Source organism: Artemia franciscana, chromosome 13, assembly GCF_032884065.1.
Source record: "Artemia franciscana chromosome 13, ASM3288406v1, whole genome shotgun sequence".
NCBI lineage: Eukaryota > Metazoa > Arthropoda > Branchiopoda > Anostraca > Artemiidae > Artemia > Artemia franciscana.
Genome location: NC_088875.1, coordinates 43,731,045 through 43,751,022, shown reverse-complemented (window position 1 = coordinate 43,751,022; position 19,978 = coordinate 43,731,045). Strand labels below are relative to the sequence as shown.

Sequence of the window (19,978 nt, the reverse complement as noted above, 5' to 3'; positions counted from 1 at the left end):
CCATAAAAATGCACAGCGCCAATAAAAATGCAGGTGACACAATGCAGAAAATCATGGAAATTTTTCTAACCATCGTGGCGATCCGGCCTAAATAGGCAGAATTATTCAACTTAGCTATATTTCTTAGGGTTAACATATTTGACCCATATGACAATTATTTTGAAGATTGAATTCTTGGTACCTAATGGCTCAACTGCATCAGTAACTCAAGTCGTGGTAGCGAACTGTGAATAAGAAGCGACCCGGCTCAATAGTAACCAAAACTCTAAAAATCGGAATTTTGATAAAAATAGATATATCAAAAGAATTGGATTTTTATGCTGATTTTAAAAATACAATATTCATCGAGTTTAATCTTACCTATAAAAAGTAACGAGCCTGAGAACATTTGCATTATTTTCGAAAAAAGGAGGAAACACCCCCTAAAAGTCATAGAATCTTAATGAAAATCACACCATCACATTCAGCTTAACAGAGAATCCTATTGAAGAGGTTTCAAGCTCCTATCTGATTAAATAACTGAAAAATGAGAAATTTTTTTTTAACAGAAGAAAGATCATAGATGCCTGTTTATTTTCTTTTCCTTTCTTTCCTGGAGTGACTGCATCAACCCAGTGGTCCTAAAACACTGTATGAAGGCTCATTCAAACGGAAAATTAGAAGTTTCAGTGCCCTTTTTAAGTGACTAAAAATTGGAGGGAACTTTTCCCCTCCAGCGCTTATTTTCCCAGAGTCACCTGATCAAAATTTTAAGATAGCCATTTTGTTCATTATAGTTGAATTATCTGATAAATATGTCTTTGAGGATGACTTAATCCCCCAGAGCCCCCGGGGGAAGGACTGCAAGTTGTTAACTTTGCTCATTGTTTACGTATAGTATTAATTATTGGGAAGTATAAGAACGTTTCCAGGGGGATTTTCTGGAAGAGGGTGGGTCATGGGGAGAAGGTTACGGGGGAGGATCTTTCCATGGAGAAATTTTTCATGGGGGAAGGAAATTTTCCATGAAGAAGGCAACGGATTTTTCAGCATTATTTTTAAGAAAGATCAGAAATTAAATAAAGAAACACGTTTCTACAACTGAAAACAAGGAGCAACATTAAAACTTAGAACGGACAGAAATTATTACGTATACGAGGGGGTTCACCCCCTCGTCAATGGCTCGCTCTTTATGGCAAAGTTTTTTTTAGTACTTTCATAAGAGCTGTTTATTTTAATTAATTCTTTGTGATTCAGGGATTGTGATTCAATCCAATAATTTATTGGATCTCCTGTGTTATCGGTATTGTCAAGCTTCTGTCCCAATTTTTGATATCTTTGGGTCCCACAATTAGCAATAACCCAAAGAGCACCGACCCAGATACCGAATATGATTTTATTGATAACCAAAGGGGGTCTCTCAATTCTTATTTTCAAAACTATATCTGCCAAACAGGAATTTGGACACAAGCTGAACTTGATGTGAAACAAGGGGTGGTACTCTAGCTGTTCTTTTGGAATCAGGCTTATGCAGGGGAGAGTGATCCGTGAATTCTAGTTTTGCAATATCCTCCATGAGGGGTTATCAAACTGGATTTGACAGCTAGTGTCTTACAAATCCTATTTCAGGGTCATATCTTGATTCCATCTTTATAGGAAATGGATAAGAGTGTAAATTTGCGTAAACAGCACATGTGTCAAAAAAGAGCTGCGTCATTTCAAAACAAAATTCAAAGTAAGAATTGTTTTCAATTCTGCACCTTTATGCGTTGAGGAAGTTTCTTCTATATTGTTTCTCCTTTTTTTGTTAACGTGAAATATTTGAATTTATCAAACAGTTCGTGGTAACGAACTGTATTAAGGAGCGACCCGGCTCAATAGTAACCAAAACTCAACAAACGGAATTTTGATACCAATAGTGACATCAAAAGAATCAAATTTTAATGCTGATTTTAAATATATAATTCTTTATTGTTTTAAAAAGTAGGGTTGCGACAGAATCAAACTTTAGCGTAAAGAGCGGGGCGTTGGGGAGGGGACAAACCCTTTCATAAGCGGAGCAATTTCTTTTCGTTATAAGTTTTAATGTCACTCCTTACTTTCAATTAAAATTTTTTTTTTATTTGATTAATTACAAGCTTAAATATTTATAGGAACCTCCAGATACGATAATACGATAATAGAGGTTCCTAAATATAGGAACCTCTAGATTGACACGTGCTGCAAAAACCGTGCAAAAATCTACTTGATACTTGTTTTGAAGTTCAAACACAAATAGCACAATTTATCACCGAAAATAGTGCTTAAAACAAAATTCCTAAATCTCTTATTATACATATATTAACATAGAATTTACTTTCTCGGTCAGGGAAAACATAGCTGATTTTTCTAAATTAAGAATCACGCTGAAAACAAAATCCAAAATTCTAATTTTCCGAGAATTCTGAAATAATAGTTGTGCACCCCCTTGCCTTCAGACCCGTAAATATACAGCTCTATGGACAGTTAGTACCCAGGACAACCACAAAGATCCTCGAAAGAACAAAAATTGTTAATATAGAGGTCCATTAACAGTAGTGTTCGGTGTGCCCGTGTTACCATTGCTTTTAGATCATAAAGCTTAATTCTAGAGTTGCTTTTATAGACGAGAAACCTAAACATAACATACGAATGTTCAACTTAAGTCTTATCACATGTGTTATTCCATAGCTATGACCTAGGGGTTACATATTTTATTACTTTAGGGAGCATTGACATAGGAGATTCAGTTTTAGCTGTTTTTCCTTTTAAAGGGCTGACACTTGAAAATATTAAATAGATAATCAAATGTGTGCATTTTGCACCCCTTCCCTATGCAAACGTCAACGTTGGACCTATGTAGACCTATTCCCCCCCCCAAAAAAAATGAAGGAATTTGAGCCTATAAATGCAACCGTCAAAAATGTACCGTCAATAAAGAATAATTATAAACTATTTTTCCTGCCACGCTCAAAGTTCTGCACCATTGGACACTTACATATCAGTTATTTGAGAAAGATCTTTTCGGGGAGAGGGGTAACCAAAACTTGAAATTTAATATTTTGGTCCGAATTTTGAAGCTGTTTATTAGAAGTCCTACAAATAAAAATTGAGGGAGATTTAACCCCCTACCGCTCATCATTTGGAGAAAAATTTCTTAAATTAAGTGCAAAATATAAAATCTTAGTGAAGTGGATGTATCAAATTGCACAATTGTTTCGGAAGCTAATATGAAATGATTTTGTTTATTTAAAAAATTAATAGGCCCCGGTCTACCTCTAAACTTATGATAGATTAAAAAAAAGATAAAATATTGGGAATCATTTTGAAACTAGATTGACTTGATTTATATGTTGCTACTAAAACTATTTAGATTTTCGGTTATTACTGAAGAGGAGCTACTGCACTTGCACTTGCACTGCACTGCTTGCACTTGTTTCAAGCTTCAAGTCTTTTCTCATTGTGGCATTAAATCGCTGCTCTTCACTTATCGCTAATTACCTTGAACGTGTTGAATCAGCTAAAATGATTGTTTTAACTGCACTGAAAGAAAAGTTTAAAACATGGGACAGGTTATTAACTCGAGTTAAGGGTCAGTTTCAAAAGATAACCCTTGAAAGGTCTCTAGCAATATTTTTGCTCATTCGTACAATTTGATAAAAATTTAAACAATTTGATAAAAACGACGCTATGAAATTCAACATGTTTGAGAACCCATTCATACATGAGCTTGTATTTTTTAGAGAAGAATGGTATTTTCTTTCTTTTTTTGTTCTTGTCATTTCCGCTTTTTTGTTGCCTTTTTAATTAACTGGTCATGCTATAACAAAGTCACCACTTGGTAGAAATTATGAAATATACAATGATTTGAGCACTATATAAAAGCCTTATATAAAACATCCCAGTGATTGAGAACATGATTTTACGTTATTGTATGATTAGTTTCTAAAAATAAACCATAAAAAATTAACTTCTTAAACAAAAAAATATCATCTCCAAAAGTACTTAAAAGTTAATTTTTCGTTTTTTTTTTCGGCTGCTGCTAAAAAGATCAAAATTTTCTGAAACTAAAACGGAAGCATATGATGATCAAGACATGTTTTATAATTATTCAAAGACGGCTTTTTTGCCCTGACCACTCCTCGCTTTTATTTTTAGTCAAAAATTTTCAATCTGTGGATAACAAGATAATAAAGATAGTTCTTGCTTTTTAGAACACTTAGAGAGAGACTGCTTTATCGGAGTTATTTTTATGGTCTTTATTCTATTGTTTTTACCCTTTTTTAGAGCCTGTAATCAATTTTCGCTCTTCATGCTTCATGATAATGATTCTTTCTAATAACATTTAGTGCAGAGATTACGCCTAACTATCCTTAAAAAAAGCCTTTAGACACAGAATGACTTCCATGTATTTGGTCTGCCTTAAACGATGACATAGCGCGACTTACTCCCCCACAGTCCCCGGGGGTGGGGCTGCAAGCTACAAACTTTGACCAGTGTTTACAAACAGTAATGTTTATTGGGAAGTGTACAGACGTTTTTCAGGTGGATTATTTTGGTTTGGGGGGTTGAGGGGAGGGGGCTCTGTGGGAGGAACATGGAGGAATATGTCTGAATATGTCTTTCCTTGGAGGAATATGTCATGGGGGAAGAGAAATTCAATGAAGGGGGCGCAGGATTTTCTAGCATTATTATAAAAAAAAACAATGAAAAAATAAATATGAAAAAGTTTTTTCAACTGAAAGTAAGGAGCAGCATTAAAACTTAAAACGAACAGAGATTATTACGCATATGAGGGGTTCATCTCCTCCTAAATACCTCGCTCTTTACGCTAAAATATTTTTAGTAATTTCAACTATTTATTTTACGGCTTTTCTGATTCAGGGGTCATTCTTAAAGAGTTGGGACAAAATTTGAGCTTTAGTGTAAAGAGTGAGGTATTAACGAGGCGACAAACCCCCTCATATACATAATAAAAACATAAGAATATAAAAGTTCGTTACATAAGTTAATTCTTAAGTTACGTATATTTTTTAATAACAAAAATGTCCGTTAAAAATTTAAAATTTCTAGTTGCCTTTTCAAGTAACCAAAAAATTGTAGGGCTACCAGGCCTCCTCCCCCACCCCTTTTTTCTCAAAATCGTCTTATCAAAACTAAGAAAAAGTCATTTAGCCAAAAAAGGAATTAATATGCAAATTTCATTTCAATAATTTATGTGCGGAGAGCCTAAATTAAACTTGCATTAATTCAAAAACGTTCAGAAATTAAATATAAAAAAACTCTTTTTTTAACTGAAAGTAAGGAGCGACATTAAAATTTAAAACGAACAGAAATATATGAAAGGGGCTGTTCCCTTCTCAACGCCCCGCTCTTTACGCTAAAGTTTTTTACTGTTTTACTAAGTAGAAATGAGAGAAAGAGTCAAACTGTTCCCGTACCGTTGTCCCGCATCTCCTAAGACCTCTTTTGCTTTTTGGCGGACATCTATATTTCCCAAGTCACCTCGAATAGACATTAAGCAGATCAAGTGATCTTTTGTCAAATCCCTGTACTTCCGAGCCAGGGTTCTAAGGGACAAAGATAGAAAATCAACATGATCTGCACTAATGACGTCAGCTAATTCGTCAATTGGACTCAATTTAGATTCGTCAATATTTTCAGAAATATGGCGGAATAGCATTAGTAGTTGTTTCTTTTCTGCACAAATTTTTCCGCCAACTTGTTTCCGTTCTTCGGTGGTACGAAGTGACAGTTTTTGCTGAAGTAGAGCAGTGATGTAGCGTTTGGCAACTCCTAGTTGAGCCTTTTCGGCAACAAATTTTAAATTATCGGGCTGGAGCATTACATAATCGCTGAAATAGTCTTTAAAAGTAACGCAGATAGTTTCAACTATCTCAGTCGATGCTAACCATTCTCTAGTCATGATGCCATCAAAGTAAATCTTTGTATCTTGAAATGGTTCTTCTAATAAATAGTCACAGAACTCACTTAAGACCTTTTGATAAGTGTCAGATACTGATGCAAATAACTTTGATACTTCATCAAAAGTGTCATTGTTCATCCTCCAGAATCGCAGTTTTAGCCTAGATGTCAGTTCAATGACTTCTGAGCAGGTGTTAACCAAAGCAACCATGAACTCTGTAAATCGAGGAATCTTGTTTCTGTCCATAAAATGCTTGCTTTTATAATTGTAAACTAGAGTTTTAAAAGTGTCTGCAAATTCAAGAAGAAGCTTCAGGCTTAGGAGTAGAACCTCTTGAAGGATGTCTTGACTAACAATCTTGGCATCTCTCAAATGGTCTTCAATATTTTTAAATATAAGGGGTGCAAGCTCTGTCCTGGTATAATTAATCACAATTTCTGGGGATTTATTCTCTTCCCAATCCTTACTCACTGTTTTCAATGTTTTCAGAAAAAGACCCTTAATCTTCTCTTTTAGCTCCTCGGTGTACATGTAAATTAAACTTTCAATCTGTTCTTTCTCCAGCAATGGGCTTATTTCAAGATTCTCTATCTGATCCATCCATTTAGCACTGGTATAAGTGTTACAAGCCCAATTCAGAAGGATGAGATACTCATGGTCTACTAAACCGTTTCTGACCAGCTCTTCTATATTGTCTCTCAGGGCATCATGATAAAAATCTAGAAAAATCTGACGAACATTCCAATCAGGCGGAAAGACAGGAACACACAGCTGATTAATGACTTTCAAATCTTCTAGCATCAAACTTTTTATACTTTCCAAATGTAAAGTTAGCCATATTTTGGTCGTCTCTCGTTCAGCCGGTCTGTTTCCTTCAACTCTATTTATAACAGCAGATCGCAATGCACTCATCGCTTCATACTTCCACATTTTAGGTCTATCAGGGGGTAGGAACCCCGTCTCATTCTGGCAGGACAGGGTCATCTTGTCAATCTCTTCTTCTCTTTCCACCAGTCTCAATGCTGTGACGACTAGTTTTGGCTCTATTCTTACCACATTCAACGTAAGCACCAAAATGAGCTTGATCTGCTTCAGCAACTCCTTAGACAAGGCAGATATATCGGTGAAGTAAGATGTTAAAAGTCGCTGGTCACCCTGAGGAGCTTTAGTGTGTTTGTGAAGCTCAAATAAAAGACTATCTCGGAAGTCTTCAAGGTCCATAAGTGACTGATGGGCATAAAGTAGTTTCCCATCCAATATCCATTCCCTCGTCTTTTCAATTGCAGTATTTACTGATTCTTTACTAAGGACCTCCTTAAAAATTTGAGTTCCTTCGAAATCCATATTTTAAACGCTATTTGAGGAGAATTTAATTCCCTAAATAGCAATTATTAAGTGAAGAACAAATGATAAATAATTTTAAGTGTGTCATTTTTATTATTATTCTACTAAACAAAACTTTGGACACCCAAATCTATAGTCCGAAATTATCCAATTATTTTGCTGTTTTTAAATTTTGTATAAGAAAAGGTAAGAAATGATCTTAGAAAAATTTGCACCAAGAAAAAATAATGACATAATTTGTCAACCGATGTTGTCAATGAAGTTTGAACAAGTATAATGACATCAAGCTCCAGCAGCCTGGTGAAAAAAAAAATTTATTTCACCCAATCAAGAACGAAATTTGCCCAAGATGGGTTCACCTTGCCAACATATTAGTTTGGATAAACTCTCCAGTCTTGTCAGGATCCCTAACAATTTCAAAATACTCGTTATAAGAAAAATATTAAACAAATATGTTGCAGTTTATGGCAAATAATAAATAACCACTGGTTTTCTTGCTTTCCTTTAAACAAACATTGGTTATTTTGTGAGGTGGTGGTGGGACCAGCATGGTGATGAGCTGGGATATTCTATAGTCATTGCAACTAAAAGCAAAAAATCCACCACATATAATTTCATTTTGACACAAAATACGCCACCAACTTACAGTATATTCCCTCGAAGAAGAAAAAGAAGAAGTTTATTATTATTCAATAAAATACAATACAAAATACAATTCAAAATGGAATTACAATACACTTATTCCCACTCGAAAGACTCCATGGCCAGGGATTCAAACTCCCAACACATTTCCTGACAATTTCCAACCAATAATACACAGAAGAGTACATGGGCTTCCGTACCCCATATCAGAGAAATAACACACAAAACGTATAAAATGAAAAAAGTTCTTGATACCCTTGGTTCAAATACCACCTAAGCCCCTTTCCAACGTTTGAATATTAGCGACCTTTGATGTACAAATGTGCAGATTTACTTTTTTAGGGGGACATAATCCCCCAAGGTAGCAACAGCAATCTACAATCCCTCAATCAGAGGCAAATATGGATTTTGAGGGGGTCCGTACAAAGGATTAGAATTTTAATGATTTTTTTTTCTGAACAGATTAATATGGATGAAGTTGACGACATTTTTCAGTTTCTTTATTTCTCAACAGTTTTGTATATATGAAAGTAAACGTTACAATCCAAGGAGAGGAGGGAAAATGAATTTAAATGACTTAAAATTCATTAAAAGTAATTAAACTATCTTAGTTCTATGACTATCTACCTTAATTCTGCCCTAGGAATGACGCATGGACGGATGATAGATAGACTTATCTATTAACAGACGAGTTGATTTCATTTTTATACAATACTAATAAGGGCTTATACCAGATTTTCCTCAAATTCGATCGGACTATCTGTCTTTTTCTACAATTAGTTATGGCTTGATGCCCACAACCTACTTGACTTTAATTCAATGCCTTAATTTAATGACTTTTAAAAGTTTAATGACTTTTAATGAATTTTAATGACTTTTTTTTGTCAATGGATTAGTATGTTCGAAGTTTGACGACATTTTTCAGTTTCTTCCTTTCTTAACAGTTTTGTATATAGTAGGTGAAAGCTGCACCCAATCCAAGGAGAAGAGGATTTGTTGTCGTCCCTTTCCCCATTTCAGTATGCACCGACAAAACAATTAATTTATAACTTATAGAATAAGTATGAGAGTATTCCAGAAAATACTAATACGACTATTTTATCAACCTTTGGGACCCCCCCCCCCATGGGATATCTTAAAGCACCCCCCCCTCCCACATACCAGAGAAATCCCTGAGAATATACTTTGAAACATTAGTTTGTGCATATAAACACTAATTTGCGTACATCAACACTAATTTGTGTATATCAACACTAGTTTGTTCTCAAGTCTTATGCATTAATAGGTGTCTTTGCATCTTCTAAAATTTCTTTTACCTATCTTCTTAAATTTTCGTTCTGATTGGTCGATCACAAAAACAATGCTCAACAGTTAATCATCGTTCAACTCTCCAAATTTAACCATCATCTGTAAGTACGACTATAATTTGGCTCGAGCACAAAACGAATAGCTATCAAACAGTTCGTGGTAACGAACTGTAGTAAGGAGCGACCCGGCTCAATAGTAAACGAAACTCTAAAAAAAGGAATTTTGATACTAATAGGTATATCAAAAGAATCGAATTTTTATGCTGATTTTAAATTTATAGGTTTCATCAAATTTAATTATACTCATCAAAAGCAACGAGCCTGTGAAAATTTGCCTTGTTTTGGAAAATAGGCAGAAACACCCTCTAAGAGTCATAGGATCTTAACGAAAATCACACCATCGCATTCAACGTATTAGAGAACCCTACTGAAGAAGCTTCAAGCTCCTATTTACAAAAATGTGGAACTTAGCATTTTTTGCCAGAAGACCTATCACGGTTGCCTGTTTATCTGTTTGTTTGTTTGTTTTTTTCCCCAGGAGTGATCGTATCGACCAAGTGGACCTAGAATGTCACAGGAAGGCTCATTCTAACGGAAATTAAAAGTTCTAGTGCTCTTTTGAAGTGACCAAAAAATTGGAGGGCACCCCTCCCACGCTCATTTTTTTCCCAAAGTCAACGGATTAAAATTTTGAGATAGCCATTTTGTTCAGCATTGTCGAAAAACATAATAACTATTTCTTTGGGGCTGAATTACTCCCCCACAGTCCCCGGGGGAGGGGCTGCAAGTTACAAACTTTGACTCGTGTTTACATACAGTAATGGTTATTGGGAAGTGTACAGACCTTTTCAGGGAGATTTTTTGGCTGGGGGCGGGGTAGGGGAGGGGGTACGTGGGAGGATTTTCCCTTGGAGGAATTTCTAATGGGAGAAGAGAAATTCCATAAAGGGGGTGCAAGATTTTCTAGCATTATTTAAAAAAAAAAACAGTGAAAAAGTCTTTTCAAATGAAAGGAAGGACCAGCATTAAAACTTAAAACGAACAGTGATTATTTCGCATATGGGGGGTTTATTTCCATCTAAATACCTCACTCTTTACGCTAAAGTATTTTTAGTAATTTCAACTATTTATTCTATAGCCTTTGTGATTCAGGGGGTCATTTTTAAGGAACTGGGACAAAATTAAAGCTTTAGTGTAAAGAGCGAGAAATTAACCAGGGGGCAAACCTCCTCATATACAAAAAAACGAATATAGAAGTTCGTTACGTAAGTTAATTTGTAAGTTACGTATATTTTTTACTAATAAAAACATTCCTTAAAAATTAAAAATTCTAGTTGCCTTTTTAAGTAACCGAAAAATTGGACGGCAACTAGGCCTCCTCCCCCACCCTTTAGCTCAAAATCGTCTGATCAAAACTAAGAGAAAGCCATGTAGCAAAAAAAAATTAATACACAAATTTCGTTTTGATTATTCATTTGTGGAGAGCCAAATCAAACATGCATTAAATCAAAAACCTGCAGAAATTAAATTAAAAAAAAAGTTTTTTCAACTGCAAGTAAGGAGCGACATTAAAACTTAAAACGAACAGAAATCACTTCGTATATGAAAGGAGCTGTTCCCTCCTCAACGCCCCGCTTTTTATGCTAAAGTTATGTGCTGTTTTATAAAGAAGAATTGAGAGAAAGTCAAACTTTAGCGTAAAGAGCGGGTCGTTGAAGAGGGAACAGCCCCTTTCATACACGGAGTAATTTCTATTCGTTTTAAGATTTAATGTCGCTCCTTACTTGCAGTTGAAAAAAATTGCTTTTTTTAATTTAATCATTTAAGAAGCAATTAAGCCATTGCGAAGTCAAGTTAACAACGTCCATAAAATAAACAGTGGCCTAAATGCCGCCAAGAAAAGTTAGAGTTGATGTCCCACTGTTCTTTAACAAACAAGGAGACATTTAAAAGATATGTGAAAATAGGAAAATGAGAAATGCTCTCACTTAAGTATTGATAAAAGCAAAATTTATGTCAGTGTTCGGCCCCCCTCCCCTGACATCGGCAAAACCCTTGAGCAGTAAAATTCGTTTGTTAATAGATAAGTCTATCTATCATCCGTCCAAATGTCATTTCTAGGGCGGAATTAAGGTAGATAGTCATATAACTAAGATATTTTAGTTGCTTTTAACTATCTTAAAGCAGTTTGATTACTTATCTATTGGCTGAAAAAGTGTCACGAACCTTTTGAGGGTTTTCACGTTCAAGGACTTGTTCACAGCTCATAAGCCATGAACAAGGCTCAAGGAATACCATTCTAGAATTGGGTTAATGCTTTCCTACGAATACTCACCTCAGTTCAGCCTTTCAGAAGCCATTCTAACCAAGTCTTTTTTTTGTATTTTAGAGTTTTGACGTCAAAGCACATGATTGACTTCAAAATTTTCATAGTCATGAGGGCATTCATGTAAACCAGTATATATAAATATACTTGTAAATAATGGTATTTCAACAACAAAATAAAAATAAATGTCGGCGGAAAATTTGGCAATCACTACACATCTAGGATGTTGCAGTTGTCAGCTACCAGCTCTAGAAAATTGTACTTCTATTCTGGGCCTGACAGTACTCATCGAGAAACAGCACCATCTGGTTATTAAATTCAATTTCTAACTCCAAATTTCTTAACAAAACTTATTACACCAATTCAGAAACTTTATAGTGATGAATTTCTCATAGCAATGTCCTTATAGTTATTTGGCAAGAACATTAGTAAACAAGTCCTAAAAACAGTCATTGGATCACACCATATCTTCCCTTTTTTTTATCTTTGAGGAACAAAAATCTCATATTTGATTATTTTACGCAGCTTTTGAGTTTGTGCAGGAAAAGAAGAAACAATATACAAAGGTAGAGCTATACGTTGATTCTCCTCGAATTTATAAATTAAAATAAAGAATATTCTAAGGGTCGTGAAGACACTGATTACCCAGTTTGCTTCCTCTTTTTTCTAACATTCTGAACTTCTCATCACAAATTTTCAACATTACACCAAAAGACATCACAAACGTCATTAAATACAATCCTTGGCTTGTAATTGTACAGAGAAGTATGGCAAAATGCACAAAAAGACCCAAAGACAGTAACTATTCAGTTAGATTCGAACAACTTATAAGTTCCAGTCTTATGTACTGCCATTGCATAAGCGACAAAGTAACAACATATTCATTACTACATGCAAACCCAGTGGAAGACTGTATGGGATATCCAAAGGAAAAGGGTTTAATTACGTATATATAGAGGGTTGCCCCTCTTCAATACTTTGCTCTTTACATTAAAGTTTTTAGTACCTTTAAAAAACCTTCTTATTATTCTAATTGAACGACCCTTGTGTTTCAGGAGTTGTTCTTAAGGAATTGAGACAAAATTCAAAATAGAGCGTAAAGAGAGAGGTTTTTAGGAGGGGTAACTTCCTTCGTATACGTAATAATTTTTTTGTTTGGAATTTTAATGTTGCTCCTTACTTTCAGTTGATGAAGCTTGTTTTTCTTATTTAATTCATTATCGTTTTTTAAATAATGCCAGAAAATCTGGCCCAACCTCCACGGCAAGATCCCCTTCCCCACGGAAATATCCTCTAGACAATTCAATACCGGTGAAAATTTACCAAAGACAATTACCCTTAACAACTGTAGGAGTAAAATTGAGACGAAAAGGAAAAAGCAAGACATATAAAAATAATTTTGTATAGGAATTCTGGCAAATTTCCCCAGTGTAAAATTTCTCCTGACAAGTTCACCCCTTGTAAACTTCCTTCCCCATGGAAAAGTCTCTTCTGGAAAAACCCTCAGCACAAAATTCGCCCCCCCCCCCGGGCCAAAAAAAAAGAATGCATACTTCCCAATAACAAATATTATGCGTAAACAATGGGAATTTTTTTTACTTATAGATCTTTCCCCCGGGGCTGCAGGGGGGGATCATGTTATATCCAAAGGTATAGCTATTGGGCCTTTGAACTATGATGAACAAAATTGCTATATAAAAATTTTGATCTTAGGATTTTGGAAAAAAGGGGGGAGATAGTCTAGCTGCCTTCCAATCTTTATGGTCACTGAAAGAGGGCACATGAACTTTTAGTTTTCGTTCGAATGAGCCCTTTCCCAATATTCTAGGACCACTGGGTCGATAAGATGACCCCTGAAAAAAACAAAACAAAAATATACACACATTCGAGATCTTTCTTCCGGCAAAAAAAAGAAAATTCCACATTTTTGCAAATAGGAGATTGAATCCTCTGAAAAAAGGTTCTCTGATACACTGAATTTACTACCATGATTTTCATTAAGATTCTTCGACTTTAGGTGGCGTTTACCCCCTTTTTGCATAATCAGGCAAATTTTCTTATGCTTGTAACCTTTGATGTGAAACATTGAATTTAATGAAACTTCTATATTTGGAATACCAAAAGATTGGACCAGAGGTATACTGGTCAAACTCTTCAAGAAAGGCGATGCACAAATTTGTGACAATTGGAGGGGCATCAATTTGACGTCTGTGCCTAGTAAAATACTAGCCTCAGTAATAGTCTACAACGCCTAAGAGCAGCCCTAGACTCACATCTCAGGGAAGAGCAACATGGGTTCCGACCTGGTAGGTCTTGCTCTGATCTTAATTTCATTCTTAGACTGACGGTGGAAGAGTCCAGAGAATGGAACAAACAGCTGTACCTGCTCTTCATTGATTTTGAAAAGGCGTTCGATTCTGTTGACTGAGACACTTTATGGAAGATTTTGAAATATTACGGAGTACCTGATAAACTAGTCAAAATGATAATCGCACTATATGAGGATGGTGAATGCTGTGTACGCACAGAAAATGGGGACACGCGTTTCTTCAAGATAATGTCTGGCGTCAAACAAGGGTGTGTCCTATCCCCGTTTCTGTTTTTCATTGTAATGGACTATATTCTACGGCAGTCTTCAGGCATTGGAGTGAAGATCAGCAGCCGACAGATCTCTGATCTGGACTTCGCAGATGACGTTGTTCTTCTTGAAGAAGCGAAACTTCGATTGCAGCTGCTACTCGACGCCATAGACGAAAAGGCCGAGAAAATGGGACTTGCAGTAAATGTCAGTAAAACAAAGAGTGTGGCCACATCTGACTCCCCACTCATATTAAAATACAAAAATAAAACTATTGAACAGGTCAAGGAACTTAAATATCTCGGGAGTTGGATCGAATACGATGGTGAAATAGCCAACGAAATCAAGAGGAAAATTGGACAAGCGACATCGGCTTTTAGCAAGTTGAAACCTGTCTGGCGCAGTAGTAAATACTCTATGCGCTTGAAGCTCTGCCTCCTGAATAGCAATGTGATGTCCATCCTCCTCTATGCTAGTGAATGCTGGAAACTAAACATCCAGCTAGAGAAACGAGTCCTAGCCTTTGAGAACATGTGCCTTAGGAGAATCCTGAACACATCGTGGCAGGAAAAGGTCACCAACATAGAAGTTCGCCGACGAACCGGTCAGCCATTATTTACTGACCTTCTGAAATGTAGGAGATGGACATACCTTGGCCACGTCCTCCGTATGTCAGAGGATCGACTCTCGAATACAGTATATGATTGGCGTCCCGAGGGGAGGCGAAAAAGAGGTCGACCAAGACACACCTTACGACGACAGTACGACCGAGACCTGAGAAATGTGGAGTTGTCTCTTCAACCACATTGGGAGGACGTCACGGCTGCAGCTCAGCTCCGAGATGTCTGGAGAGGTTTCGTAGACGCCCTATGAGCAACCCCTGGCTCTGGAGGATCCAAGGTAAGGTCTATATTTGGAATCAGCACAACAAGCCAGCTCTTTTGATCAGTATCAAAATTCCGTTTCTTAGAGTTTCGGTTACTATTGAGCCGTGTTGCTTCTTTTTTACGGTTCCGTTACCAAGAACTGTTTGACTACTATTAAGGTGACCTCGAGTATCTTAATCGTATTTTTATGATTCCCATTCCTGTTCTACCAAACGTTTTAAAGTGCCTACGTTACAGAGAATTGCAAAATTCCTCTGACCAGACGTTTCATAAGGAACGCACTTCAAAATTGCCCAGAAAATCTATTTCCCAAAACTAATTTTCCTCGGCCTCAATATAACTCCCCATAATACTCAACTTCACTATAATGTGTAGTCCCATAAGAAGTCTCACGAAATTCTCTACGGTGAAAAATTCCTGGATAGAAAAATTTATGAGTAAAAAACGCTCGAGACCAAATCTATGTTCCTGCTCTTACCTCTTTTGATTCTTTTCCTGTCTCCGAGCTTTGTGTTTTAGTAGTCTATAATATTATGTTATTGTTATATAACATACTGTTTAATTAATTGATTGATTAATTTAATTTTTTTTTTCACTCTAGCTAGTTGTTGGCTACTTTATACCATTTCCTTCTACTCTATACCATGTGTAGATCTTCAAATTCTGTTAAATGCAGCACCCAGGAAAAAATCTTCCAAGTTTTGCCACCTGCCTTCTTCCAAAAAAAGCCTGTTCGAAAGAGTATATGTTGTTTGTCCAATCAATCTAAAGAAAATTCGCTGATGTGCCAACTAATAAAAATTGTCTATGTCCTTAGTTTGTAACTGATATTGATCTATTTAAGGATATTTCATGATTTTTTTTTATTTTATTTTTATAAAACCTACAAATCTAAGTTTTTTTTATTAAACGATAAACTACTACTACTACTACTACTACTACTAAGAGCTCACTGCAGCACCGAGCGACAGCAGATACGTACTATCAAACTCCACCCCTGTCTATTAAAACTTTTCCTCTTTACATACTCCCAATAATTTTCAGTTTCTCTTAAATCGTTCCTCACAGCCTCCTCCATCCTTTTCCGGGATGATTCTCCTTATGAAACGTCCGGTCAGAGTAATTTTTCAATTCTCTAGAGTTATCTTTTCTTAGGAAACTGGACCAACTTGAATTGAAACTTGAAAAGGAAACTGAACTAATTTAAAATAGAACTTTCTCAGAGGTGTATTTGTTATAAATCTGATCAGAGAGTTATTACCTTTATTAAATAAAAAAAACAAGTTTTTTTTAACTGAAAGTAAGGAGCGACATTAAAACTTAAAACGAACAGAAATTACCCCGTATATGAAAGGGGATGTTCCCTCCTCAACGCCTCGCTCTTTGCACTAAAGTTTGGCTCTTTCTCTCAACTCTACTTTTGAAAACAGTAACAACTGTAGAGTAAAAAGCGGAGTGTTGAGGAGGGAACAGCCCCTTTCATATACGGGGTAATTTCTTTTCGTTTTAAGTTTTAATGTCGCTCCTTACTTTCAGTTAAAAAAACTTATTTTTTTATTTAATTACTAATTAAAGTAAACAGTGACATTTATTCTTCAAAATTGTATTCTTACACCTTAGGTTTCTAAACTTGAGAGGTTCTTCTGACTAATATGGAAAGAGATTTAGCCATCGTTTGGAGGAACATATTTGGAATAAGTATGCGATTCAGGCACCGAGGAGCGACAGTTACTCTTTTATTGCAGATGACTGTCGAAAATGGGCAACAGAAACTTCTGCAGTGTAGCTTTCGTATGATCATGCTTCACGAATAAGGGCTAATTTAGATAATCGTGATTTACAGAATGAAATAAGATTTTTCTACATGTGATGAAAGAATGCATTTCAGTAAAATATTGCTATTTACACTTTGGCTTAAGTTTGTATCACAATGCTTCGATGTTAAAAACCTATGCTCCCGAAAAAACTATAGTTTCAGTAGTAAGAGGAGAGCTCTCAAAATCCCTCCATTCAGATCTTGTATTGCGCACTTAATTAAAAAAATATTTCTCCAAATGAAGAGAGGTCAGGGGTTAAATCTCCCTCAATGTTTATTTTTAGGATTTCTAATAGAAAGCTTAAAAATTTGGACCAAAATATTAATTTTGATGTTTTGGTTACCCCCTCTCCAGAAAAGATTTTTCTCTAATAACTGATATTCAAGTGTCCAATGGAGCACAACTCGTAGCATGACAGGATAAACATATTTATGTAAACATATATATATATATATATATATATATATATATATATATATATATATATATATATATATATATATATATATATACATATATATATATATATATATATATATATATATATATATATATATATATATATATGTAAACATATATATATTCATATTTTGTAAACATATATATTTAAACATACATAAAACATATTTATAAACTATATTTATTTTGCGTTGATTGTACATTTTTGACGGCTGTATTTTTAGGCTCAAATCCTCTTATTCTGTTGCGAGAGCAACACTTTGGTTTTGTCCCGTTTTTTTTTTTGTTTTTTTTTCCTATTCCGCCGATGTCGGCTTATTCATGGAAACTGGTAAGGGTCTAACCTGTGCGGCTTTTACGGAAAGTGTGGACCTCAGGCCGGATTGATGAATATGGCATTACATTTTTGAAAGCTCCGCGGAACTCTTGCCTGGGGCAAAAAAGGATGGTTTTTACTTGTCCACGAGCCAGAGCCTATGGTGTGCAAAGTGAAGTGGAGTTATGTAGCCTATGTCAGAGAGGAGTATCTGAAGTTGTGCAGCCAAGCTTTCGTTTCATCAAATCATGTTTCTGCTTTGAGTGGAAAGCTCCGTTCTAGTAGGCAAGCAGGTAGGCACCACTTTCAAATTGAAGATGGACTAAAATCTATAAGTGCTAAATATATGCGGCAGTTACCTGGCCCCACAGCCAATATATCTTCTTTGAGTGATAAATAGAAAAATTTACAGAAGCAAAAAAGCGGCATTTTCCCACGGGTCCGAAAGTGCTGCCGTGATTTTCGCTGGGCTTGTCATTTGTTTTTTCGGACTTGGGATTGAGCTAGAGAAATGTTATGAGATGTACCTCTTAAACTCTACAAGTTCTGTCATTGCTAAAGAAATTGGAGCTTATCCTTTGCTCCTTTCTAAGTGGTGACGTTAGAAAGTTTGCCTACGACAAAAAAAAAATCAACTTTTGAACTAAGACAGATAGAATTTTTTTTTCGAAGGCAATCGATAGTTCTTGATTAGATGATCAAAGAATATGTCAAACATTTTTTGATACAAAAATTTCTTCATGAGATATACTAGTTTGAAAGTTTCAAGGGGTTGACAACTTCAGCAGTAGGGTACACACTGAAATCAAAAATAAGCCGATACCAATTGTGAGACATGTAGGGGACTTGTAAGGAAAGGTCAGCTGTTAGCTCATAACCATTTTCGACAGTGAGGGGTCTGCAAATTTTGCTATTTGGTGTACCTATTATTTGTTTCCAGTGTATTTGATGATAAGACCGAGTTGGTTCCAGTGGTAAGACTGTAGGGGACATGTAAGTAATAATCGCCTGTTAGGCTACAATCATCTTTAGTGAAGAGGGGTTTATAACTTTTTCTAGTTGGTGTAGCCTACCCATACTCACTGTAACCTAGAATTAAGTGTTTGCGCAACGGGTACAAACGATAACGTAAAACAACGAGGTAGTTTCGTAATAATTAATAGAGTGTCATCTATGGTATTTTGATCCTGAAAAGTTACTAATAGCTTTATAATACTAACTAGATTATATAAGATATTGTTCCAAGTCTTGATCCGTCACGATGTCTACGATTGAAAGGATAAAGTTCAACTGGCTGCAAAGTCAATTTAGTCTTTCGATATTCTTTTGTTATTGTTGTTTTTTCAATGCTGAGGAATAGCCTTTGATCATATGATTACTGATCGCGTTCTTTTTTGAACATAACATTTTAAAAGCTTCGATAGGCTGACAACTTTAGTGTTTAACCGATAGCAAAGAAACAAAACCAAAGTGTTGCTCTCGCAACACTTTATTCGGCGAAGCCGGACAAAGGTTGCCGCAACACTTCACGTTGCTCAGGCAGCGTAGGTCTAATTTTTCTTGGGAATAGGTCTGCATAGGTGCAACGATGACGCTTGCATAGAGAAGGGGGGGTTAACTGTGCTTATTTCATTATCTATTTAATATTTTCACATTTCATTTGTCTGCCTTTTAAAAGGAACAACAGATAAAACTGGATCCCCTATGTCAATGATCCCTATAGTATTGGAATATTTGACCCGTAGGTCATAGCTATGGAATATCACATATGATAAGACTTAAGTTGAACAGTTGTATATTATGTTTTTAGTTTGATGTCTATAGAAGCAGCTCTAGGGTTATGCTCTATGCGCTAAAAGCAATGGTAACACGACACATCAAACACTACTATTACGGACCTCTATATTCACAATTTTTTTTCTTTCGAGGATCCTTGTGGGTGTCCTGACTGTCTGTAGAGCTGTCTGTTTATGGGTCTGAAGGCAAGGGGGTCCACAACTATTATTTCAGAATTCCCGGAAAATTATAATTTTGGATATTTTTTTGTCAGTACGATTCTTAAGTTGGAAAATTATACTATTTTTCCCTGACCGAGAAAGCAAGCGCTAAGTTAAATTATGTATAATTAGAGCTTTAGGAATTTTGTGTTACGCATAATTTTTAGGTGAAAAATTCTAGTATTTATGTTTTAACTTAAGAACAAGTATCAAGTTAGATGTTTGATTTTTGCACGGTTGTTACAACACGTGTAAATTCTAATCGGAGGACCCTATAAATCTTGTGCTTTTAATTGAAATATTCAAATATTTCACGTTAACAAGAAAAGGAGCAACAATATAGAAGAAACTTCTTTAACATATAAAGGTGCAGAATAGAAAA

The 19,978-nt window shown here is 35.6% G+C and overlaps 1 protein-coding gene across 1 annotated transcript; it reads right to left on the bottom strand.

The window, feature by feature from the left end:
- Nucleotides 1-5,398: 5,398 nt before the first annotated feature.
- Nucleotides 5,399-7,267, bottom strand: LOC136034334 (exocyst complex component 3-like). The gene has a single exon (XM_065715467.1). It carries the CDS (start codon nt 7,265-7,267, stop codon nt 5,399-5,401), a length of 1,869 nt encoding a protein of 622 aa, XP_065571539.1.
- Nucleotides 7,268-19,978: the final 12,711 nt, after the last annotated feature.